The sequence below is a fragment of the Xyrauchen texanus genome, chromosome 1 (genome assembly GCF_025860055.1).
Source record: "Xyrauchen texanus isolate HMW12.3.18 chromosome 1, RBS_HiC_50CHRs, whole genome shotgun sequence".
In the NCBI taxonomy this organism is placed as follows: domain Eukaryota; kingdom Metazoa; phylum Chordata; class Actinopteri; order Cypriniformes; family Catostomidae; genus Xyrauchen; species Xyrauchen texanus.
In genome coordinates this window covers 19,892,474-19,918,409 of record NC_068276.1, presented here as the reverse complement: position 1 = coordinate 19,918,409, position 25,936 = coordinate 19,892,474, and the positions used below count along the sequence as shown (strand labels likewise).

Below are 25,936 nucleotides of genomic sequence, written 5' to 3'. Positions count from 1 at the left end.
TTTAAAAGTTTTGACTTGTTTGTTAAAAAACTCTATATAGGCAGTGTGATGACTGGTCATCAGTTCATTTAGTTTAGCATAGCTACAGGCTGGCTGAGCATGGAGTTACAGCACGCTTGTCAGACTCCATATCCTAATGACTTACTGACGAGATAGATCCAGGAAGGATCTAACAAATGATTGCTGGCAGACAGACACATGTTGCTCACAAGGAGAGCAAAAGGGCCCACTAGTTAAATTACAAAATCAAACATTAAAGTTTTCTGAAATTAATGTGCACTGTAGCAACTCTAAGTTTAATGCCAGACATTAAGAATTCATAATGAGCATAGATTCTCTGAAAAAACATTCTGACTTTTTTTTCTTACATTTTTTATTTGATTTTAATATGTTCCTTAAGATACATTTATAATATTCATAGTTTTTTGCACAAAACTATTTGTAAAACATAATAATTCTCCACCCTCATTCTGACCATCTGTCAGAAATGCTCTGTTTTGGTGCTGCTTCTCCTTTAAGACTTGACAGTAAACGCCCACTGTTATGATTGACTCTCTGTTCTTGATCTGGCTCTCTCCTCGTCATCTTACTGTTAACCACTACTGGGCGGAGCTACGGACGTGATAGGAGGTGTAAAGTAGTCTTTGATGTGTTGATTGTGGAGGTGGTCAGATGCAGATTTCTACCACTGTGTGACATCACAATGTGGAGGAAGTCGAGAACGAGTCATTTTGACAGCTTGTTTTCAACAAATGTTCTTTTTGCAGATAGGAGGATGTTTGAGTTCTGAAACTTACAATTATGTTTTTATAGTATAATGACCCCTTATCTAATAAAAGATCAAGGAAAATAAGATTCCTCATGCCATGACCCCTTTAAATCTTAGCAGGAACTTCTTTAACGCACTATTGAATACAGTAAGTGTGCATTCCTACAGACTTAAAAATAAGTATTTGTAAATGGATATATGTGAATTCCCACTTCTAGTAAAAAACATCAGAAAATGTTTTTTTTAAGATACCCTAGTTTTCCTAAAGGGATGGCTGTAAGATGATCTTGTGTTGTGTTGAATTAGAATTTTCTGTTTAGTTTTGTTGATAAAAGAAAATGAAATATAATGTGTTGGTCAAGTTTATCCTGTATTTAATGCAAGTGATTGAATTTTTTGTAATTCTATAGAAAATAGAGATTTAAACAATGTAAAAATTGTCATAGAACTAATAAATGGCATAAATCAAGGTGATATTTATTAACACTGGTTTGATGGAGGAAAAAAATGTTTTACTGTGTAAACACCTAGCTATGGATTATGCTCCACATGTATATTATGTATTCTATATAATATAATATGTTAATAGGTAAAAAAGGAGAGAAAAATAAATAACAGTTTAAAAAAAATTGTTTAATACATGAAGTTAAATAACTAAACATATATTAAACATGACAAAATATTGAGAATAACATATATTACCATGGAAACATTAGTTTACATTTCAAAGAAGAAAGAAAGAAAGAAAGAAAGAAAGAAAGAAAGAAAGAAAGAAAGAAAGAAAGAAAGAAAGAAAGAAAGCCCAGATAAATAAAATGAAATGTTTATTCTCTGGTGCCCTCTTGAGTCAATCCACACAAACTACAGTCCCACAGTTTTATGTTCACCCTAATGTGGGTTGGCTGTCCAGTTGCTGTGTGGTTATTGTTTTTGGGCTCTGATCAGGGAAAAGGCTGGTCAGGAGTGTAGTTGAAACTGGCATCTAGAAACATGGCTAGTGTGCCCAGTGTAGTGATGATAACAAAGAGCCAGAGGAAGAGCCGGTCCAAAACCAGAGCAATGTACTGCCAGTCATCTGTCATCTACACACACACACACACACACACACACACACACACACACACACACACACACACACACACACACACACACACACACACACACACACACACACACACACACACACAATGTTGGTGTGTTACCAGTTTGTAACCTAAAAACAAATCCTCTTAAACCACCAAAACCTGCCCACACACACAATAGGATATGTTTATCTCACTGACACAGAAGAATGCATTGTCAATTTTGAATAATCATGAGGATAGGGGAGAGACAGAGAGGAAGAGATTTTGTGTATCTGTGTCTGTGTGTGGAAAAATGGATAGGAAAGGGAGAATGTGTGTATGTTTGTGCGCTTAATATAATACATAATGTCTGAATGAAAATGTAATAATTCCAATAGGTTTGTATGAGGGTTAGGTTTAAGGGTTTGTGTCGGGTTAGGGAATACAAAATATCATTATATCTACAAAACAACAGAATTCAGTAGACAGTCCCCACCATGATAGAAAAATGTGTATATGTGTGTTTCCAAGGACTTACAGTGTCATCCACATCCTGTTTCTTCAGTTGTTCAGCCATGTAAGTAATGGCATCAATGGCAGATTTGAGATTCGGGGGCAGAATCAGACAATAGTTGTCATTGTTTGAAAATCTCTGCAACTTCACAGTGCACTCATTGTGACTGAAACATACAAACATTCACACATAAAGAATGATTAACTCTAAACAAAGGTTCATAGGTGTACCAACATACTTTTCATTCACAAGCACATTGCTTGTGCATATATGGGGTTAATGTGCTGTGTGCCCTTGTCTTCCTGCTCTTCAATGACAAATAGCACCCTTTCTCTGACCTGACCAGTCTGAGAGCAGCAGTGGCACACTTTGAAGTGTCAAGGCAAAATGTAGGCAACATGAACTTCACTCCTCACTTAGAATGACCTGCTGCAGCTGTTCATCTGAGCAGTACTCTTACTCACTGCTGCTTACTCCATTGTTGCTATAATTAATTCCAGTCAAATCACTATCATTTTATTTGTAATAATAGTAAAATCATCAAAACAGTACTGAAAATGACAGTATGGCAAATATTCAGTGAACAAAAAATATTAAACAAGCCAGAACAAATCTTATATTTTAGCTTCTTTAAAGTAGCCATCCTTTGCCTAGATTAAGAGCTCTGCACACATTTCTGTGCACTCAACCAGCTTCATGAGATGTCCACCTGGGATGCTTTTTAATTAAATTAAAGAGATCCCATGTACTGCAATTTGGCACTTGTTGACTTCTTGTCATTTACTATCAAGTCCAACTCATCCACTTTTAAATGACAATTTTTAGTTTTCTAAAGAAATGCATACACAGGTGCAATTAATATTTGCATTTCAAACATTTTGCATAAACCTTGAGATCAAAATTGATTTAAAATCATGAAAGGAAAAAATGATATCAAGTGTGTCCAAACTTGGAACATAAGTTGATCATGTAGAGTTCACTAATTTGAATCAAATTAAAATATAATCGATATTATTAAAGCTTCTTGAAATTCAAATCTTTCATTTTCGTGCACCTACAGCACAGGTTTTTTTGCTATTTGTTTCTGTTATTGAAGGCCTGTAGTTAATTCTTATATACCTGCAGTTATCAAACTGAGTCTGTTACTTTATTAAATCCATCTGAACAACAGCTGCACCATCAGGCTGTTTGGTGTGATGTAGTCAGTGGCGTGTCCAGACTTTTTTGACTGAGGTGGCCTGAACACATGGTAGATCTGTGCAGTTTTGGAGAGATGAAGCTACCGTGGCCTGACTTAATACTATAAAGTAGGCATCTGTTTTATTTTGAGACAGTAAAGAAGATATTGAAGATACTGTTTTTCTTTATTTTATCTTAGGGCTACACAAAAGAATGTGCATGGATTTTAGTTTTGTCTACTCAATATAGTCATGTACTGGGACTAATTTGATTATTTAATTAAACTTTCTGGTGCCCCCCTAGGGTAAGATGGCGTCCCCGTAGGGAGTAGGTGCATTACGCAGGCTGCGTAACATGCATATATGGAGCGTAATACTACACTGACGACGAATAACACCAAGAAACTGACCATGTATTCTGAAGGTCCCTTACCACATCCTTCACAGTCTTAGCAATAAATGCTTTTTGAGTTATTAATAATAAAAAGTGTATATCCTTTCTTATATGCTGAGAACTTTACTGAACCATAACTTATATAAAATATAAAAAAAATGATTTCTTTGATTATTTTACTTCTTTATCTTATCTATGTTTTTGTTTATTTACTTTATTTTAATATTAAATTTTTTCCTTCACATGTAATTCTTGTATTTATGACTCAGTGATTGTATTCATCCATTGCTGAACCTGTCTAACTTTATTCATCTTATTGATCATTTATATTGAACCTTCTGTTTATCGATAAAACAAATCCACAGATTTAGCACAATGTGTCCCCTTACGGGACAAATCATAATCGTAAATCATAATTTCATATTTTTTTTTATTATCTCCCCTTTTCTCCCTAATTTAGAATGCCCAAATCCCAATGCGCTCTAAGTCCTCATGGTGGTGTAGTGACTCGCCTCAATCCAGGTGGTGGAGGACGAATCTCAATTGCCTTCACGTATGAGACTGTCAATTTGTGCAACTTATCACAAGGCTTGTTGAGCACATTACCGCGGAGACATAGTGTGTGTGGAGGCCCACAAGGAGGTTATCCCATGTGACTCTACTCTCCCTAGCAACTGGGCCAATTTGGTTGCTTAGGAGACCTGGCTGAAGTCACTCAGCACGCCCTGGATTCGAACTCGTGACTCCAGGTGTGGTAGTCAGCATCTTTACTTGCTGAGCTACCCAGGCCCCTGCATCAGTTCATATTTAAATATGAGATGATCCCATATTTTACGGGATATGTGGTGTCTGGAGGTCAAATAAATTCTCATGAGCAAAGGATAGATGTGGTGGAGTGGTGGCCAGGGCCACCCCCTGACACCCATCAGGACATGCCACTGGATCTAGTTCAGTGTTTCCCAAAAGTTTTAGCTGTTAGTAACCCCTACAGCACCATCAGTAAGGCTAAAACTACCCCTTCATCGACACAAAACCAAAGACGTGTTAAGGCTGGATATCATTTAACGTTCGTTAATATTGTAATATCCCTGATGTACAAAATGAAAAGATGAAGTTGCCAGTTATGGTTTATTCATCAACAACAGCAAAAACAAAATCTGGCCATGAAAGCCTTGAAACTCGCAATAAGAACACACTAATGCTGTGTGGGGCCTATAACTTGGTTAAAAAAAAATTCTGTGAACAGTGCTTAAGAAAGTAACTTAAAAGTAACTAGTAATCTGATTATATTTTAAATTAAGAATAAAAAAGTAATCTGATTACAACTTTTACAGAAGTATTTTGTCATTTGTTGTAGATTACCTTTTAGAGTAATTTACCCTGTAATGACTGTTGTTCTCTGCAATTTATATGGCAAAATAATGCTGTGATGTACTGTATAGTACAGTAGTGCATGTGCATTGAAGAGGTCAGTATTGTGTTGCTGTGAGCTATAGTGGGACTCAGTCTGTCATACATCAGTCTGAGGAGTGACCTCTCCTCTCTCACATTCCCATTCTCTCAAGGGTGAGTTTTTTCCAACAGGGATTATACAAAGACTGTCACCCATTCATGCACGGTCAATGAGATGCATACCAATGTAGACAGGGACTCAAAATGAATAAACACAAACACACATGCGGTGTATGCAGTCATGTGAATATGGTGTATCTGATATAAAACTCACCTCCTTAGACGATTTTCTAGGTATACCCACTCATTAACACAAAACAACAATAGATCAAAATCCGTAATGATTGGAGGTCCACACTCCTCCATCAAATGTCGCCTACACATAAACACATTAGTAAACTAAATGAGAAAATTTGTATTTGCCTCACTGCTTGCAGGACATCATTAAAATAATTAAATCAATCTCAGTTCACTTCTTAAAATTAGGCAGTATTTCTTTTACATCAATTTCAAAATGTACCACCTGAATCGTACCCCAGACCCCTGTTTCCAAATGAGAACCAAACAAACCAAACTCTCTGATTTAAGATGAATGTCATAAGTGTTCAATTTAGGTCTCAAAGAAACATTAGTTTATTCCAAAGTTTGAATTACAGGTGCCACTTGCTAATAAAATAGGATTGACAGTTCGGCTCACATGAAAATACATAATAATTAACTATCTGTGAAATCACTTCTGTTGACAGATTCTGCAGCCCTCAAGACTGGCACCACGTCTTGAAGGACTGAGTTTAACACTTTAAAGTAAGCTCTGTTGGCATTTAGCCATCTTAAGGCCACATGTAAGACTGACTAAAGAGTGTGGGCTCACACTGTTGCACCACATTATAGGCAGGAATGGACAGGGTCACTGGGAATTCTTAAACAAGGAAGGAGGAGTGTAGACATATTAAAGAGAGAGAGAAAGAGAAATAGGGTACCTGTGTGCCTTCAAAACAGTTTACCTAAAAATGAAAATTCAGTCATAATTCACTCACTTTCTTGTCATTCAAACCCCTATGACTTGCTTTCTATTGTGGAACAATAGAAATGGGAGGTTGTCTGATTTCATAACTGCATTCATCAATCATTACATCAGTGTGTTACTGATGCACTAAACAAAACACTAAACAAGCACTAAACAAAAAGGTTATTGTAGTGTACCTTCTCATCTGTGTCACTACATTTTGTGTATATATATATATATATATATATATATATATATATATATATATATATATATATATATCACACACCTCATGTATATATTTATATATAGCACACACCTCACAAATTCAAGGTGACAGTACCCACATTTTTCTGACATGTTTAAAAATGATCGGGAGGCCATAAACTGCTCGTAATTCCTCTTATATGATGGTGAGCTGAGACCATACGATTACCAACAATATCCACACGATTTCTCCAACAGGTAAAAAAACAGTCGGAAGCTCACACTACCGGCAAAAATTGTACAGTGTTTGCCTGGCCTCACTGACAGATGGAGACTTTGTCTCTGCCACACACACACTGTCCACGCAAGCCGAATGGAATGAACACAGTCACGCACATGTTTTCAGAGAAAACCCCTCCTTCCATCCATTCATATGTCCATCCTTCCATCCATCCATCTATGTATCCCTTCCTCCCCTAGCCCTCCCCTGCTGTTCTTGTGTGCATTACACTCTAATGCCCAAACTCAACAAGGGCTTAGGCCCTGGCGACTTTGGAGGGGTGACTGAGCTTAACTGGGCTGAAATCAAATGCCCTTGGATTGAGAGTAGTAACATGCTAGTGCAGAGACTTTCACCCTCCCCCAGCCCTGATCCGTGTTTATGACAGTTGCTTAAAGGTGAGCAATTTTGCCAACACCAGTAGATTATGGAACAGGCACATTAAACTACTGCATATTGATTTGGCACCTATGTGTGTTTGTGTTTGAGTGAGAGAGGGATTAGGTAGAACAGCTGCACTCAGTCTAACAGGATTTCATGAACTGAGCATTTGCAATCAAACAGTTTTGAGAAGAAATCTTAAAAAGTACATAAATGACTGTGTCCTTTGGATGACAGACAAGGATTATTATATCTGTAAATGTACTGATCCATTAACTAAAGGAAGGCATTAGCATCTTTTCCCAAAAAAAAGTATTTAAAAAAAACAACAGCAAAGGGAGCTGGTGCACGTGACAGTTTCAGTGGGTGAATGCTAACAGTATCACCAACTCAACTCTATGCTAATTTCCCTACCAACTCTGTTCAGGTTCTCTGGGAACAAAAATACTCCACATCTTTTGGTAGACAGGCTCTGGTAGCCTTGGCAGTGATGCTTTTCATCTAAGCAGAATTATATGTAAAAGGTGAACTTTTAGAAGCTTATTTATGTATTAATTTTATAGAAATAAATTTCTCTGTTTCACGCTGAAGAACTGACAAACCATATTGTCCATGACTAAAATATAATCTGGTCTAATTAGTACATCATGCACTTCCTCATTTCCTTAGCAAATGCAAAGGTACATACTACAACATACAAGCAAAATGTTCATTCATTTTAAACACAAGGAATTTGTTACACAACCCAACATACTAAATACATGCTAGTTGCCTTGAGACGTCACAGAGGTCACATAAACTACAACACATAGATAATGTATCACCTAGATATCACATAGAGACTGTCTGTTCTCAGATCTACCAAACACAAGCCCCTCACTAAATAATTTCTGATTAAGGTAAACTTGAAAATAACCAAAAAAATTAAAATAAAATAAAACGAAGATAAACATCATATGAAGGTAGGGCTACTAAACATCAGATCTATTTCAACCGATGCACTAATTGTAAATGAAATGATTACAGATCATTGTTTGGATGTTCTCTGTTTGACTGAAACCTATCTTAAAGTGGATGAATATATTTATCTGGTCTACTCCCCCAGGTTATTGTTTAAACATGAGCCTCATTTGAAGGGTCGAGTAGGAGGCGTTGCTGCAAATTACAGTTAAGGTTTTGGTGTTATTAGAGGAAAAGATATACATTTGTCTTTTGAACTTATAATGCTTGTTGTGACACCCTCAGACACAAATAAAAAAATCTATGTTGTCTTTTACCCTTGCTACAGTATATAGATCACCTGGGCCGTATTCTGATTTCCTTGCATTTGCACATTTTCTATCAGATCTAGTAGTTACTGTAGATAGAGCTTTAATTGTTGGTGACTTCAGCTTTCAAATATATTATGAAAATGAAACATTGGGATTAGCATTTCTCGATATTATCAACTCTCTTGGAGTTGACAGGACCAACTAATCACCATAATCATATGCTAGATTTAATTCTGTCAAATGGAGTCACATGTTGATGATACTATAGAAATTCTACCACAGAGCGATGCCATCTCAGATCATTACCTCATCTCTTGAATGCTGTGATTAGCTAATATGACTCAATCTACACTACAATATCATTCACCATGCAACATGCACCTTGCATCATGGTACAATGATCACACTCATGCTCAAGAGAGCAACTTTATACTCTCTCTTATACTCTAATAATCTGTGCATGAAAGGATAGTGTCCGTAGCTACAGAGAGGCACTAGAAACTGCCAGGTATATTTGAGCAAATTCATAGAGAAAAAAACCCCACAACAATCCTAGGTGTTTATTCAATACTGTGGCTAAATTGATTAGGATATTCCATCACAGTACAATAGTAATGACTTCATGAATTTCTTTACTGATAAAATGTAAATAATCATAAATTAAATTGGAATTATGCATTTGTCTCTCACAGTACCTCAGAAAACAGTGTCTCAGAATTTTCCTCACAAGCAACTTCAATCCTTTGCTGTCATAGATCATGAAGAGCTAACAAAACTTACAGAAATATAAAAAGCCACAATATGTATGTTAGATCCAATACCAACTAAGCTCTTAAAAGAGGTATCTCCTGTAATTTCAGATATTTCTTAATATTATTAACTCCTTGCTATCCTTAAGACATGTCCCAAGAAACTTTAAAATGTTATCAAACCACTTATTAAGAAGTCACTGCTTGATCCTGGAGAATTGGCTAATTATAGACCAATTTCAAATCTCCCGTTTATGTAGAAAATTCTATAAAAGCAGTATCCTCCAAATTATGTAAATTTCAACAAAAGAAATAGTATATATGAACAATTTCAATCAAGATTTAGGCCCCATCACAGTACAGAGACTGCACTTATCAGAGTTACAAATTACTTCGCATTTCTCCTCTAGTGCTTTTAGATCTTAGTGCTGCCTTCAACATCATAGATCACAATATTTTCTTGAATAGGCTTGAGAATTATATTGGCATTTGTGGACTTGCAGAAGCATGGTTTAGGTCCTATTTATCAGAATTGATTTGACAGGAATTGTCAAATCAAACAAATGTTAAGTATGGAGTGCCACAGGGATCAGTTTTATGGCCTCTGCTTTTCTCCTTATATATGCTCCCCTTGGATATTATCAGGAATCATGGAATACGTTAGTACTGTTATGCCAACAATACCCAACTTTATATTTCTTCGAAACTCAACGAAATTTCACAATTCTCCAAATTAGCAGAGTGTACCAATGAAATCAAAGATTGGATGGCTATAAATTTCCTTCAACTAAATTCAGACAAAAAAAGGTACTAATTATTGGACCAAAAACTAAGAAATAAGCCGCTAAAATATAATTTGACTCTCTATGGATGTACTGTTACGTCATCTTCTACAGCGAAGAACTTAGGTGTTATATTTGGTACCAATCTGTCCTTTGAAAATAACATTTCCAATGTTTGTAGAACAGTATTCTTCCACCTCAGAAATATTTCTAAGCTACAACACATGCTCTCTGTTGCTAATGCCGAAATGTATGCGTTTATGACCTCAAGACTAGATTATTATAATGCATTGCTGGGAGAATGTCCTGCAAGTTGTATAAATTAACTTCAATTGGTTCAAAATGCAACAGCCAGAGTGCTGACTAGAACCAAGGAATATAATCATATTAGCCCCATTTTATCGTCGTTACATTGGCTACCTGTTAAATTTCTAATTAATTTAAAGATTTTGTTAACTACGTACAAAGCTTAGAATAGTCTAGCTCCGCAGTACCTTAGTGACCTACCACACTATATTCCATCATGTTCATTACGATCGCAAAATTCTGGCCTGTTAATTGTTCCTAGAATATCAAAATCCACCAGAGGAGGTAGATTATTTTCCTATTTGACTCCTAAACTATGGAATATTCTCTCTAACACTGTTCAGGATACTTGGATTTATGATAGACCTCACCGTAATGACCTGCCAGTTGAACTGTGATGCGCCTCACTGATCTCTGCCTGCATCACCTTGGTCTAATGATTGACTACACTCTTAAAATGGAATACATAGACTATCAATGAATTGCCAACAAAAGCCTTCATATGCCAACTAACAAAGGACAATGCATCTATGTGAACTTCTGCAGTTAATACAGGATGAACTTCAAAGACATTAGTCATTAATTTTACAGTTCATACAAAATCTTTGTTTAAACGCTGGCCCTCAACACTTACATAATTTACTAAATTTAAACCATGACTTGCACTGCACTTAAAATCAAACTTCACAATGATGACTCTAAGACTTTATAGATATAACAGTTTAATTTTCTGTTAATGCATGATTTTCTGTAAAGCTGCTGTGTGTTGTGAAAAGCGCAACACAAATAAACATTATTTGACATAAAACATATTGTACAAACCACATGTGCTGTATGCCTCAATGTCACTGTGTGCCATTACCTGTTGACAAGACCAGCATATATTGTGCTTTGAAAGCTTGTCCCTGGTATGGGATGCAGGTATTCTTAATTAGCTTAACCAACAAGCCTCCCATGGTCAATGAGTTCATCTGGCAGGCCATGCTGTTTGACCAATATTTTTTAGCCGGTGAACAACATGGTAATGATGGTTCACAATCAACAACATGGCTATGATGGTCTGTCAGCTTGTCTAGCACCAAACCAGCTCTAACTAGCAAAAACCAGCTTGGTTTTTCCTGATTACAATTATCTTAATTTTTAGTGACCAGTTGTTATATACAGGACCTGATTTATTTTGTGTTTGGAATTCCAGACTTAAATGACTTCTGTTATAAACTATTTTATTGCATTTACCTTCCTCTCCACGGCATTACTAGTTCTGGATTGATCTTTCGGATGAAATATTCACCTCCAGGTCTAAGACCTTGGTCCAAACAATTCAGAGGAACATTTTCTTTTGGCTGTTCCTCCACCGATTCCTCAGTCTGAGGCCTCAGCACACCCAAGTACTGAGGGAGGAAGTTAATGAAAACCTGGAAGTTAATGAAAATGTGTGTTTAAATGTTCACAAATAGGAATGATATTGTGAACCAAGAATCAAGATCTTCATGATTCTGTTAGAGGCTCACCTTTCGCACCCATAGGGGCATGTGGTGTGTGCTTGGAGTCCTGTGATGGAGGTTCAGGACCACCACGCTAAGAATGACTGAGAACGTCACCAAGATCATGGTGAACATTACATAGTTAACGATAATAGGAATGCCGAGAGATGTTTCTGGAACTTTGTCAGCCAACAACAGCATGAAAACAGTGAGAGCGATGAGGACTGAGATGGACAGTGTCATCTTCTCACCTGGGGAAGGAGAAAACATACTCAGACGAACCATAATGACAAGACAGATGATGACAGTCAGCAGTTTCTAGATTTAATTAATGGACATGACCTTAACATAGTCAGACTGTTTCATAGAATACCTAAGCAGAACAGAAACATCAATGGTTGACAACCAGACACTGCAAGCACTGCTCTAATGGCATAAGTGGATGTGGTTAAACGTGATCACATGTATCTTCTTCAATTCTGTTGGACTGGACTGAAACTTAAACTGCTCACCTGCACCAGGTGGCAGATAAAATACGAATATGGCCAGCACACTGGTGAGGATGCAGGGGACGATGATGTTTACGATGTAGAAAAGAGGCTTCCTCTCAATGATCAGGTAGAAGGTAATGTCCTCATACAGGTCATCCTGGATGTTTTTTCTGGTGGGTTTGTGACAAATTTGCCACTCACCATTCTCTTAGAGAGGAAGAGAGATGACTAATGAGAGTAAAAGAGATATAAGGGAAGAGAGTGTGTGTGCATGTTTGTGTCTGTGTGTGTTTCATATGATTGTTGTGATTTGGATGCATTAAGATAAATACAGCTTTTGAGTTGACCACACTTATGTACAGTAATTGCATAATGTGTCCAAAAAACAGATAATCAGCTACAAGTACAATCTTACCATATTGAAAATGGTTTGTGAATACATTTTTACTAAAACTGAATACTACTTGGCAGTAAATTATGACTTTTTAAGTGCACTAACCAGTGAAAGCATTCTCATCTATCACGATCTCATGAAGCTCGTTGCCATCTTCATCTAAAACATATTGGAGGTCCACTTCTGAGGAATCATATGTGTAAGAGCGAAACACCATTGTGCAGTTCTGCCAATCAAATGGGAAGTACGCCACCTAAAAAAGAGGAGAGAAATGCTGCGTTCGAATATGCATACTTCCCTTCTATATAGTAAGCCAAAAACAGTGTGCCAATGGAGCAGGGTGTCTGAATTCTCAACATTCATAAAAGAGTAAGCGAGAAATACCTGGATTTTTCAATGTGCTTTAATTGTACATGTTTAACAAAACCAGAGTACATTATTTTGCTGTTGTTGCTATTATGTCATATATTCGGGTCACGGGACAATTCCCACATTCTCGTATGAAGTATGTCCAGAGTATATTCATACTTCTCAATTGCATACCTAAAGAACATACTTTTTACAGGATGATAAGTTATAAGATGCAGTATTTTCACCTGGTATTAAGATGCGTTTTTGGTGATCCGATCACATGTGGTCAGCACTAAATACAGGTCTAAACGTGGTCTAAAAAGTTTTGTGATCAAAAACGAATGTGGTCAAAAATGCATGGCTACGTTGCTGGCTACAAGCAGCTTTAAAAGGAAATAACCACCTGATCTGAAAAATAATGTAGCCAAGTATAGAAATGATGTCATTTAATTCTAGTCCTTACTTGGACATGACACCTTTAAGAACCCAAGTTTTGCGACACCAGAGTTTTGCGACACCTGCTTTCTGGAATTTTAGAAACGTGAGAACATACATTGTGCAAGAGAGCTCCCGGTTTTGTTCATAGGTTGAGAATTCTTTGGGGGGCATATGGATTGCACGCGTGGAGTTTGACCACATTTTCTGCACATGTGAGGAATGGTCTCTACCATATTTCAGTTTCTGTATTTTCTTTATTCTTTTTATATATATATTTTTTTCAATACCGCTGTTTTTTTTTAAACAAACAGTCGTCAGAATAAAACCACAAAATATATTTTTGTATTCTGTGTGGTTTATTCACAACCCACCGCCTACAATTAAAAAAACTGATACATACTATACACAAACAAGAGAACTTCATGGATATTCTTCAGTGTGTCTGATACCAACACACAGGGTCACTTATGAGAAACACAAATATCTGCAGCTCAGGTTAACGCAGGTAATCCAATAAAATAATGGACAATTCTGCTCGAAATGTTGTGTTTGTGCTTAAATTAAATTTAAGCTGCATTTGAGAGAAATCTTTGTCTTTTCTGACTTTGCTATGCTTTATTGTCATGCAGTCACATGCTGACGTAGTGGTTGATGTATGTTGTCAAGAAACAGAGACCCTCCCCTCCAAATCCGATCACAAGTGGTCATAGGAGACCCATTTAAGTGTACAGGTGTAAACATCGATGTGTCTCGTCTGACCACATGTGATCGGATCACCCAAGACACATCTAATACCAGGTGGAAACAGGGTATTAAAGTATACGATTTCAGACAGAGCTAAAATATGTGTTAGACTTGACCACATACATAGTCATGGCCTTAAGTTAAAATTGAAATACAGGTTGTCAGCTTTGATCAAAATTGAAAAGAATTAACAGATACAATATTGTGGCCACTGTGACCACTTTGACTATATGCTGATAATACTGCAGTATAAGAATTGAAATCAGTAAAGTGAAATGTGTTCAAGGAATGTTCTGGGTTCAATACACAGCATCTGTAACATGCTGTGGATTGATGTTTGTATTGATTCCGGAACATTCCTTTAGGATGCAAACAAGTTCATATGTACCTCTAAGGAACAGGTGCTGCGGTAGATGGCCGGTGGATACCAAGAGACTGTGCCATCACTGTTCACTAGCACGTTCACATACAGGGCAACATCAAACTGACCATCATTACTGGTTAACAGAAGAAGAACATGTCATAATCATGTCTTGAACTCAGTGTGTTATTTGCATTTTAGGTATTTTAAGATCCTAACATAAAAACCCCAAAAGAAGAAGAAAAGGATTTTAAAAGATTTAGAAAGTTCCTACAGATAAAGTCCTAATTACAATAATAATATGACTTTTAACCTGATGTATGATAAAATGCACAGAACATTTTCAAAAAGGGACCTGAGATCAGTATATCAGATGATTGATAGATGAGATACACATAAAGACTGTTGGGCACTTTTTACTTGGGCCAGTTAGCAACCACTGCCCAGAACACCCTAGTAACCAGATAACACCATATTATCATTGCACAGGATCCACTCACATTTTCTCAAGAAAATCTAAAAGGGTTCAGTTCAGCTAAACCACATTTAAGACATGCCACTTAGTGTAATTTTTTGTTTATTACAGGGATTGTTTGCTCATGACACCTGCATTCAGATTAAGTAAAAAACTGTGACAGATTCTATACTTTGAATTTAGCAGTGTGGGCCCAGAGCATGTCCAGATCATGCATTTGTTAAGCCTCATTTGGGGTTCATCAGATTCCACATGGGCAGAACCCTCTGGAGGTCTTCCAAAGGACCCTAAGACATCCTACAGTATGTACTCAAAGAACATCAATATTTACAGTAGTCCATGTGCCTTAAACCCTTTCCCTTATGATTGGATTACTGAAGGAACTGTTGTCCTTCTTGCAGTTCATGCAGGAATTTAAAGTATGTTTTCCACAGAACTGAAGGGATGTCTAGAGGAACCATGAATGGTACCTCAGGTATCTTTTTATTTTAAAGTCAGGAGGGGATTCTTACTTATTGATTAGGTAGATGTCTGGACGCCACACTTTTGTGGAAGGAATTCGCACAACATTAATGTTGTCATAGTCCAGGGGATTCCAAGATAACCTGTAGTCAGTCCATGCCTTGCAGAGAGAAACACACACACACACACACACACGCACGTGCACACACACACACACGCGCACGCACGCACACGCGCACGCACACACACACACACACACACACACACACACACACACACACACAGAGCATTATTTTAATGAGAACCATGAGCACAATAATTCTCTCTACATCAGAAGAAAATACAAGGGACAGCATAAAAAAAGAGATGAAAAACATGCAATGAACATGCAGTTATAAAAAGTGACAAGTCAGTCCAAGTAGAAAATAAACGGCAGTAATGCTAGATGAGATAAATGATCTGCCTCTTACCATATTCATGAATACGTTTGTTGTCATCTCTCCTTTCTTCTCATCCTGTGAGAGAAGACAGAGTAACATTAGCACTGCGCTAACATGTGTCTAGCGCACCATGCTGCCACAGTCAGTTCTTCCATAATAAAGCTAATCTTCTATGCATGGCTCAAAGCCTCAGGCCTGGAAAGCTCTTGCTGATAAGAGATTGAGTGCTAATGTTCCTCTAATGTTAGGGAAATGTTGCTGAAGTGTTGGCTACATGGCCCAGTGGACGTGTGAGAAGCAGCTGTGCAGCTGATGTCCAACAGCCGTCACCAAACACAAACTGTGTGAGTGATGAGAGAGACAGAGGAAGAGAAAGAAATGCTTTGGAATAAGAGAATGAATCACAGGGAGGATCAGTGTGTAATTCTGCATAGGAACACGCGCGAGTGTGTGTGTGCGTGTGTGTGTGTGTGTGTGTATGTGCATGTGTTTATATCATACCAAACTGATGAGTTGTACTAAAGTCATTCCCACTCTGACCATCACTCTCTCATTCCAGATACGTGCTGGCCGCACTTTCAAGTTGTAATCCTGAAACAAATTCTCCAGGAGCCTCCGTTCAGCCTCAGATGCACCTTAAGACAAAAACACAGACATTTGAAGCAATCGGTACATTAGTAAGGACCTCTTATAGACGCTAAGATTTTCAATGGATAAGATAATCATATTTACTAAGTCCTACACCTAAATCTAACTCTCACAGAAAGCTGTTGGCATCATTATGTTCAAAGCAAAATATGATTTGGCCAATTAATGAGTATTTCAAATAGTGAAAACCACTTTACAGTGACTGGGCATCATTCATGACATTTTTATAAACATACAAAAGAATTGGGAGTCATTTAAAAATTTATTTCATGAAAACTTTCCGCAGGATTCACGAACGCATCTTATTCCCCAGATTTGTTAGTACAATTTATGTGTTCGTGAATTCCAAACATGCGAAAATAGAGCACCCGTGCACATTTATTCACAATTATCATGAAATGCCATATAAGAAAGGCTTCAGACTTGCTAGTAAATGAGAATAGGAAACTTTTATCATATATACGAACAGTAATAAAAGATTGTATTCACATTGTAAAATATTGATTTAACAAACACTCGCATCTAAAAAGAAACTGAGGAACTTAAAGTCATCTTTGCAGCCATCAGAGGTTCTTTTGTGAATTAAACAGTCCAAGAGGTCAATAAAAATGGTTTGACATGAAACTTTAGTGTAAATATGTTCAGTTCATGTTGACAGGTGGATGTTCATTACCATGAACCTTCTCTGGTTCAGTTGCGCACATCGACCACATCATTGGGGAAACTTCCAAGACTGTACAGGGATACATCCCTTGCAACAGGAACAATCTTCAAAGAAACTGATAAAATGCTTGAAGAAGTCTTTGACCGAAACGCTGTAAGATATTATAGACTTAAAAGCTGCCCACGATGTGTTCAATGTAAGCGCAGCGTAGTTCTATCAGGAAGACTAGCAGCTGTACATTATCGCACCATCAGCTGGGTAATTCCCAGCCAATCACATGTAAGCCATTGCTTTATAAGTCTGCACATTGCTGTTTCAGTGTGCTAACACAGCAACCTCCACCACCCCACCACCACCAGTTGAGTCCCATGCTGCACGGGAGTAGGCCTCCTATCTCCGACAGGATATGACAGTTCTGAGTACAACTTCTTCAGGGCCGCTAGACGGAGACTACGCCAAAGAGAGACATTACTATTCTGTTTTATATTCATCAAATTAATGTCATCTTAAATCTCACTCAAGTCTGTAAGTCTTCCTGATAGAAATGGTTTTACGCCTGACCATATGTCAACTGAACATGATTTACCCATGCCTATACTAAATTATGAAATCTAAATAATAGCGCTTATGAAATAATAATAATAATAAAAAAATGTCCAGCCAGTCACATTAGATGGCATATTGTTTTTCTTTCTCGAGAAAATCGAACTCAAACCCATGTCAAGAACTTCTGCAGGAAATAAGCAGAGTTGGGGATAAAACTATACTTTGGAAAAATAAATACAAGCAACAAAGAAACATTTCTAAATAAAAGCTTTATTATTATTATTATTAGTAATTTTTTTTAAAGGTAATTTCACTCATTTAATGATTTTTATTTTTCATTACTTAGAAGTAACAATTTTACTTCTCTCAAAATGTAGTCATGGCAGTTTGTCTGAAAGAACACTACATGTTCGGATGTCTTATGCATGATTTACACATGGTCAGGAGCAGGTATCAGTTTTGTTCGTACCGACTAATGTTTTGAAAATATGAAATGTATGTCACACTGGCTTTGCGAACGATTTACACAAAATTATTCTGCTTGTGTTTCATGAATGTCTGTACAATTCAGTTTTTCGACATGTTTAGCAATTTGGCCCTCAAAATTAGATTAAAGCTGTAAATATGCAGTCTGATCGCACTGTTAATTCTGCAACTGTAGATTGAAAATTGTTCTGTGCTCAACAGAGCATTTGAAGGAGAAGAAATTAAAAAGGAGTGTGGAGAGTTAGCAAAGATTCGTTTTGGAATCTTAAGCGGCACATTGCCAGAAAGCATGAGGATGTGCTATGCAAACATAGTGCAGTAAAATGTGAGCTAGTCCCATACAATTTGATAGTAAATGAATAGATAAGCAGAGTGGGGAGTAACGGATTACATATTTAAAATACAAAATATAAGTAACTGTATTACACTACAGTTACAATTTAAATAATTGGTAATTAGAATACAGTTACATTCAAAAAGTATTTTGATTACTGAAGAGATTACTTTGCATTTTATTGTCATTTGTTTCATTTAATATTTAGTCCTTTCAGATGGAAAACATTTATACATATAAATATTTCTAAATGATCATGATTTTTTTTTTCTAGTAAGATCTTTGATATTAGGGCAAAAATCATATCATTGATAATTTTTGTATTGTTTTCCTGTAAAATTATAAAACAAATCCTTAAACAAGATCTTGTTTTAGAAACAACACTGTATAAGATATTTAGGTTTTTCAGAGAATCTATTTTTAACATGTGTATTTTGTCTTACTGTACTGGCAGAGTTTTTATTGTCAAAACAAGTGAAAAAAATCGACCAGTGCTGAAGAAGTAATCCAACGTATTTAGATTACATTACTGACCTTGAGTAATCTAACAGAATTACATCATTACAAATTACATTTTACAGCTTGAATTCTGTAATCTGTAGTGGAATACATTTCAAAAGTAACCCTCCCTACCCTGTTGATAAGTAGGTAGTAAGATATCTTGCATCTGCATTAATGTCAGTGCTGCTAGATGTAAGCAATAGCCAACTATTTCATCTTAGAGGAAAAAAGGCACGAAAAACCACATCCTGTGTCTCTTAGGCTTCTTGCCAAACACGCTATCAGTGGCATCATAGAAAAGGCATTTGAATTGATGCAAAGAAGCCTGATAGGGGATGGCGCTATTCAGTAACTGGAGCAGAAGAGTCAATGTCAGGTTATTGGAACATTCGGTAGCAACATTTAGAGTCATGTGTAATCATGTTGGCACTTTTACTTCACTATGATGAAACAAGAAATGTCATAGGCTTCTTTTGATTTCATATAAAGTTGATTATAGTTACTATAGACTAACTTTAACCCTAAAAGAACACTTACCACTTTAAGAATTTTAATAAACACTATTTGCTTTATTTATAAGTTGATTTTCCACGTCCCCAACATTAGGATGCCTCCAAATTCCAGATTTACATGTAGGTAACTTCTGGTGCCAAATTTATCCCAAAATATAACCAAGTACTTACAATTACATTATTTTTTCATTATAGCAGTTCATTAACTCCTTTCCTCTTTTAATAAAAATAACCATCAAAGACATGCCTCTATCGCTCTCTCTCTCTCTCTCTCTCTCGCTCTCTCTCTCTTGTAGTCATAAAAGTTTTGAGTTTCTAAGAATGGGCCAAGCCTCAAGGTCTTACCATCATGTGGTGGAGTCATTATCCTTACGCTGCTTTCATTTTCTCTTTATAAACGGTCAAATATGCTGTGCCGTTGAAAATATTGTATGCATTGTATCTTCAAGAATTGCAGTCCCATACAGTTTACAAAAGCACATAACTTATAAAAGAAGGTGTCACACAACTTCTATTTTCTGTGACCACATGCATTCAGATAAACCTGAGTGTTCACTGAAATGCTAACCACAACTGTTTCATTTTGAAAATATTATAATTTCACATTTTAAACAGCATCTGAAAGCATTTATTTTTAAGTTAGCTTATGTAGAGACAGGGGTGTGGTCAAGCTCCGATCTGTGGAGAGTGAGGTCCGGGAAAGCTAAGTGGTTAAGGATTTAGACCTGTGCTAACACCTGTTTGTATTTCCAGTGACCTGTGGCGGAGATAAAAAAGGAGGAGATGGTGACAGAAGGGAGATATAATTGAACTGGAACCACCTGTGTATGTGTGTGTGTAGAGTGTGTTGCTGAACACATTTGCAACCTAAATGGATGACCCCGAAGCCTTTATAAAACATTTTGAGCATGCTGCAGAGGGGTTGGGGTGCAGTGGGCTGTCTGCTTATTACCATTGTTGTCGGGGGAGGCTCAGCTTGTGGCCCAACAGCTACCTGTTGCAATTCTGCTGGAGTTCTTGGACCTTAAGCGAGACGTCCTGCAACAGGTCGGCCGTAACCCAGAACAGCACCATAAGTGCTTCCGGGTGCTGACATTTGGTGCGTTTGGCCATCCGTTTGCCTACGCCCAACAGCTTTGTGATGCCTGTTGGAGGGGGTTGCTGGCAGATGGAATCGTCAACCTGGTGGTACTGGAGCAGTTTGTAGACCGTCTGCTGAAAGGGACAGCGGAGTGGGTCCAGTGCCGCCATCTGGCATCGAAGTCCAGCTGGCAGAGGACCACTTTGCAGCTGTGGTGAGCAGGGTATGGCTGAGCGATAAGGTTAGACAGCTGGGGGAGAATTATCGCAATCAGCCAGGAGAGAGATAAAGAGGAGAAAGAGCTGCAGTTCGAGAGAGAGAGTGGCATGAAGCTATCTGTGTTTTTCTTTTCTATGTGTTTGACCTGACTGCTGAAAAGCAGTGCACATATTATGTGGTACTGAAAAGCACCCTATTATGTGTGACACTGAAAGGTGTGGGTACAATAATTGTCTTACATTTGGAAATTTTCTTGGCTCCCACTTCCTCCTTCTGTTAAGAGCAAGAGATCCGCCACAGTGGCGTATCCAGGAGCCAGCAAATCCTGTTCTCTCTATCCAACTCTCTCTCCCTCTTTCTCTTCATCCTATACTGTTTCTGTCCCTACCCACTGGGGGATCATTGCCTCGAAGCCTGCTCCCCAGACCCGGGGCTGTTCTATTGCTCCAACCCACTCTTTTTCTGTTCCCATTTCCAGCCAGGTTGGTGAATCTGGGGCTGCAATCTCTTTGAATCACTCCCCTCTGGCAGAAGGCAGAGGTCCATCAGGACAAAAACCTCACGCCACAAGAACAGTTTCTTCCCATCCGCCACTCTCCGCACTCCACCTCTGGCTCTACATTCCACTGCACTACTCTTGCTCTCTTTTATTTTATACTTTTAATTGATACTGCGTGGACATATTTATATTTATATTATATTGCTTATATTTTAATTCTTGTTTCATATATTTAGAGATTGTGTGAACGCACCTACAACACCAAAACAAATTCCTTGTATGCGTAAAAAACATACTTGGCAATAAAACTTCTAAGTGTGGGGTAAGGTCTGGGCCAGTGTGCTGGCGCTGCGGGGAACCAGGAGACATTCAGGATCAATGCCCAGTGATGGATGTGGGAGCATGGATCTGGGTCCCCAACACGTCACAAGCTGCCCCTGATCGAGCAGGGACGTACCACATAGTGAGTATCCAAGGGGATACATACCAAGATTTGGTGAATTTGGGTTGTAATCAGACTTCGAGTCATCAAATATTGGTTCAAGATGAGGCTTTGGGTACAGCACGCTGGGTGAAGTTGAGGTGTGTGCATAGGGATATACATGAATACCCTTTAGTGCCTGTTACTGTTCAATTCCTGGGACAAAAACATAGAACAGAGGCATCAGTTATTCCCTGTCTCACCCATCCGCTGATCTTGGGTACGAATTGGCCAGTCATTATTGAGGGGAATGTGTGCAGACGGGTACTGCAATAGTGTTATACGCTGTGGGATTTGAGAAGCTCTGGCTGGGGAGGTGGTGCCTGAGCCATCAGTGTCAGGTCCACATCAGGGAAACCAGGAGGGAAGTGAGGGCTCCCTCTGGAGCAGACAAGAGATGAGTCTGTCAGGCATGCCTTTGATCAAGTGAGAGCAATTGATTGTCAACTGCTTCAGCCCAGCATTGCTCTCTCCTACCCATACTTTTCAATTATTAAAGACCGGTTGTATCTGATGATGCAGGATGCACAAGCAAAAGAAGATACAACACAGTTGTTAATTCCGAAAAGTCGCTGGGAATGGTCTTCCGGGCGGCTCATTATAATCCAATGGTGGAACACTTAGGGCAAGATAAGACACTGAACCGTCTCATGGCCCATTTTTATTGGCCGGGAATTTGTGGGTATGTACGCTGGTGATGTTGCAAATGTCACTTGGTGAATCCCCAGACCAACCCAATAGCCCCATTGCACCATCTTCTGTTGATCGATGTTCCCATCGAAAGAATAGGCATAGACCTCGTTGTGCCATTAGAACTGATGGCACGGGGGCATCGCTTTGTATTAGTCTTGGTGAATTATGCAGTGTGATACCTTGAAGCAGTGCCCCTGCACAAAATTTCAGCATACAGTGTTGCGGAGGCACCCTTTAACATTATCTCTCGAGTTGGGATTCCAAAACAGATACTAACTGATCAGGACACCGCGTATATGTCATGTACACACTTTGTCATGAAAAATTTTATGAACTATAGGGGATTATGTTGATTCGCACCATGTTTGCCATCCTCCGACGGATGGCCTGGTCGAATAATTTAATCGGACCCTTAAAAACATGGTTCGGAAGTTCGTACACGAAGATATGCAAAATTGGGACAAGTGGCTAGAACCCCCATTATTTGCAGTACAAGAGGTCCCGCAAGCCTCCAATGGGTTGGAGGTCCCCCTTTTAATTAATTTATGGCCATAAGCCACTGGCATTTTAGATGTTCTGAGGGAAAATTGTTAGGTGGGACATTCAGAGAGTAAGAACGAAATTCAATATGTATGGACCTGAAAGCAAAACATCACACATTGGGGCAGCTAACACAGGAGAATTTGCTCCAGGCCCAGGAACGGCAATCCAGGCTGTATAACAGGGGCACTCAGCTATGAGAATTCTCAAAGGGAGATAAGGTCCTTGTTTTATTACCCAAATCAAGTTCTAAATTGTTAGCCAAGTGGCAAGGGCCCTTTGAGGTCTCGCGGCGAGTTGGGGAAGTCGACTATGAGGTAAAACTGACGGATAGGGTGGGGCATGGCAAATCTACCACCTGAATCTATTAAAACTGTGGAGAGAGGTGGTAACCGTGGCTTTGTCGACCAGAGATGGACTTAAAAACCACCCATCAAACAATCCCAGTTCCCGTTGGAGACCACCTCTCACTGTCAGAATTCAGTGAGGCTTCCAGGTTGCAATATGAGTTTTCTAATGTGTTTTTGTCTATACCTTGTCGTATGATCCTCATAGAACACCACATTGAGACGACCCCAGGAGTGGTGGTACGTTCCCTCCCCTATCAGTCACCGGAAACACAAGAAAAACTCACAGCATCGCTCATTATGGGATTAATCGAGTCCCAATCGAGTGTGTGTGCGTGTGTGTGTGTAGAGTGTGTTGCTGAAAAGCAACAAGTTAACCTGTAAATAAAGAACTGTTCATTGGAACACAGTATGCCATCTCCTCCTTCCCTGGAACTAAGGGATTTGTTACAGCTTATTATGTATATATTTGAACTCTATTGTCATTGTATTAAAATATGCAACCTGGTCTCATAGAATCACATTACTATAGCTACGTTTTTGCTAAATTATTTTTACTCTATTTGAGTAGTACACATTGTGGCAGTTTCCTGGTGAAATAAACTATAGGAGTTTCAACAATAATTACTTTTATTTCATGGGTAAAAGGGCACATTATCAGTTCAAAAACACTTAAATTTCACCCTGTGTGCTAGCTCAACTTATACAGCATTGCACTTTCAATGCAAAGGACCGAGAAATCTTGAGGAGCATGAAATGTGAGCTAACAGTGTCATAAATCACTACAAATTGTTGTGGTTGCTTGAGCAATTCTGTTTTTCAACACACATTTGCTTTTAATGACACTATCGGTTAGGTTTGAGGTTTAGGGGTAGGGGTTGATTTAAAACTTGATGCAGCAAAACCCTTAAAAATCTGATCTGTTTCTGAAAAAAATGTAATCGCTTTTAGCACCACACAGAAGACATTTCATCTTGGAACTGCCACAATACATGTAATGAACAACTTCATTTAATTTAGCAAAAATGTCACCACCATCACTTTATTATTAGCCTGTAAATGTTCTTCTTTTAACTTTTATTTTTTAAATAATTATTGTTCTTCTTGTTTTTTTATATTTTTTGACCAATGAATTTGAAATGCGCTTTAAAAATTAAATTTATTATTAATACAAATATTCTCTTCCCACAGTATATTGTGATCACAATAGAATAATGGCACACACAACTAGCACATTACACACACATCAGGATTACCTGTGTGAGTTAGAAGCCAGCAGCTCCACAGGAACCAAAGCAGAATCTTCATTTTGACCAAAATCGTCTTCCCTATTTCCACACTTTGGCCCCTTCACCTTGCACCAGCTTTCCCCACAGGCACCATGCACAAACACACCTTTACAAACTTTCACATACACTCACACTAACTCACATTTCTCAGCGCACAGTATCTATCCTCACTCTAACACAGTCACACAGCACAAAGTGATTCTGTAAATTCTGGTACCATGAACAGTGCCTTTGGTTTGGCAAATTCTTACTCTGCCCATCAAACTCTGACATAGTAACCCCATAATTTTCCCTTCTGCCTGATTTGGAGGGTGTTCTGATTTGTGGAGCGCAGGTCTGTGATTGGTTGGGAGGCCAGAAAATTATGGGAGGGAGAAAGGAATGTGTTTAGACTATGTGGCAGCCCTGGCAGGCACCTGTTGATGATGATGTGTGTGTGTGTGTGTGTGTGTGTGTGTGTGTGTGTGTGTGTGTGTGTGCGCATGTGTGTATGTGCATAGAGAAAAGAACAAAAGTGTTTGGGAGGCAGTGGGGATATTTTTGGTGAAGAACAAAGGGAAGAGGTGGGCATGACTGTTCCTTCCCAGGGGGCGAGAGAGGACAGGAGTGAACATATAAACACACACACACACACACGCATACGCATTGCTTACATACTGCTGTGGGACTTCCTATTGACACTTGTTTTTTATATAACCTAATTATAATTACTATAGACTCACTCTAACCCTAAAATCTATAGAATATTTAGATATAAATAATCTTTCTTTGTGGGACATCCTCAGAACAGTTTTATTATGTTTTGGTGTTCTTTTTGGGACATTGTCATAAACTTTCTCCCCGTACAAGGATCATGTCATTCCAAACCCATATGACTTTCCTTCTTCCGTGGACCACAAAAGGAGATGTAAGGGAGAATGACAGTCTCAGTCACCATTTACTTTCATTTTATGACAAAAATATGCAATGAACGTAAACGGTGAATGAGGTCAAAATTCTGCTTGATCTCCTCTTGCGTTCGACAAAAGAATGTTATATGGTGTGGAACACATGAGGGTGAGTAAATGATGGCATAAATTGTATTTTTGGGTGGAATATCCCAT

The 25,936-nt window shown here is 38.2% G+C and overlaps 1 protein-coding gene and 1 long non-coding RNA gene across 3 annotated transcripts in view; one reads left to right on the top strand and one right to left on the bottom strand.

Moving 5' to 3' along the window:
* Positions 1 to 25,936, top strand: part of LOC127625779 (uncharacterized) — an 89,499-nt gene that overhangs the window by 3,263 nt on the left and 60,300 nt on the right. The gene's annotated exons all lie outside the window — the stretch shown is intronic.
* Positions 1,392 to 25,069, bottom strand: LOC127624034 (acetylcholine receptor subunit beta-like). 2 transcript variants are annotated; one of them, XM_052098684.1, is made up of 11 exons: positions 24,801 to 25,069; positions 16,495 to 16,628; positions 16,024 to 16,068; positions 15,604 to 15,713; positions 14,644 to 14,752; positions 12,828 to 12,975; positions 12,350 to 12,535; positions 11,865 to 12,088; positions 11,590 to 11,768; positions 2,372 to 2,513; positions 1,392 to 1,851 (listed from the first exon to the last, which is right to left on the bottom strand). In XM_052098684.1, exons 1-11 carry the CDS (start codon positions 24,850 to 24,852, stop codon positions 1,711 to 1,713), a joined length of 1,470 nt encoding a protein of 489 aa, XP_051954644.1. In that variant the 5' UTR covers positions 24,853 to 25,069; the 3' UTR covers positions 1,392 to 1,710. The 2 variants fall into 2 exon arrangements, 1 of the variants encoding a protein (XP_051954644.1); XR_007968115.1 differs by having other exon boundaries at positions 1,705 to 1,851; positions 11,645 to 11,768.

Bases quoted from the DNA above. Each gene is read 5' to 3' on its own strand.
- LOC127624034 (XM_052098684.1), bottom strand. From the start codon at position 24,852: ATGAAGATTCTGCTTTGGTTCCTGTGGAGCTGCTGGCTTCTAACTCAC. The intron at 12,089-12,349 runs GTGAGCAGTTTA...CTCCTTCCCCAG, and splicing joins TTATCTGCCACCTGGTGCAG to GTGAGAAGATGACACTGTCC. The intron at 1,852-2,371 runs GTAAGTCCTTGG...GTGTGTGTGTAG, and splicing joins AACAGGATGTGGATGACACT to ATGACAGATGACTGGCAGTA.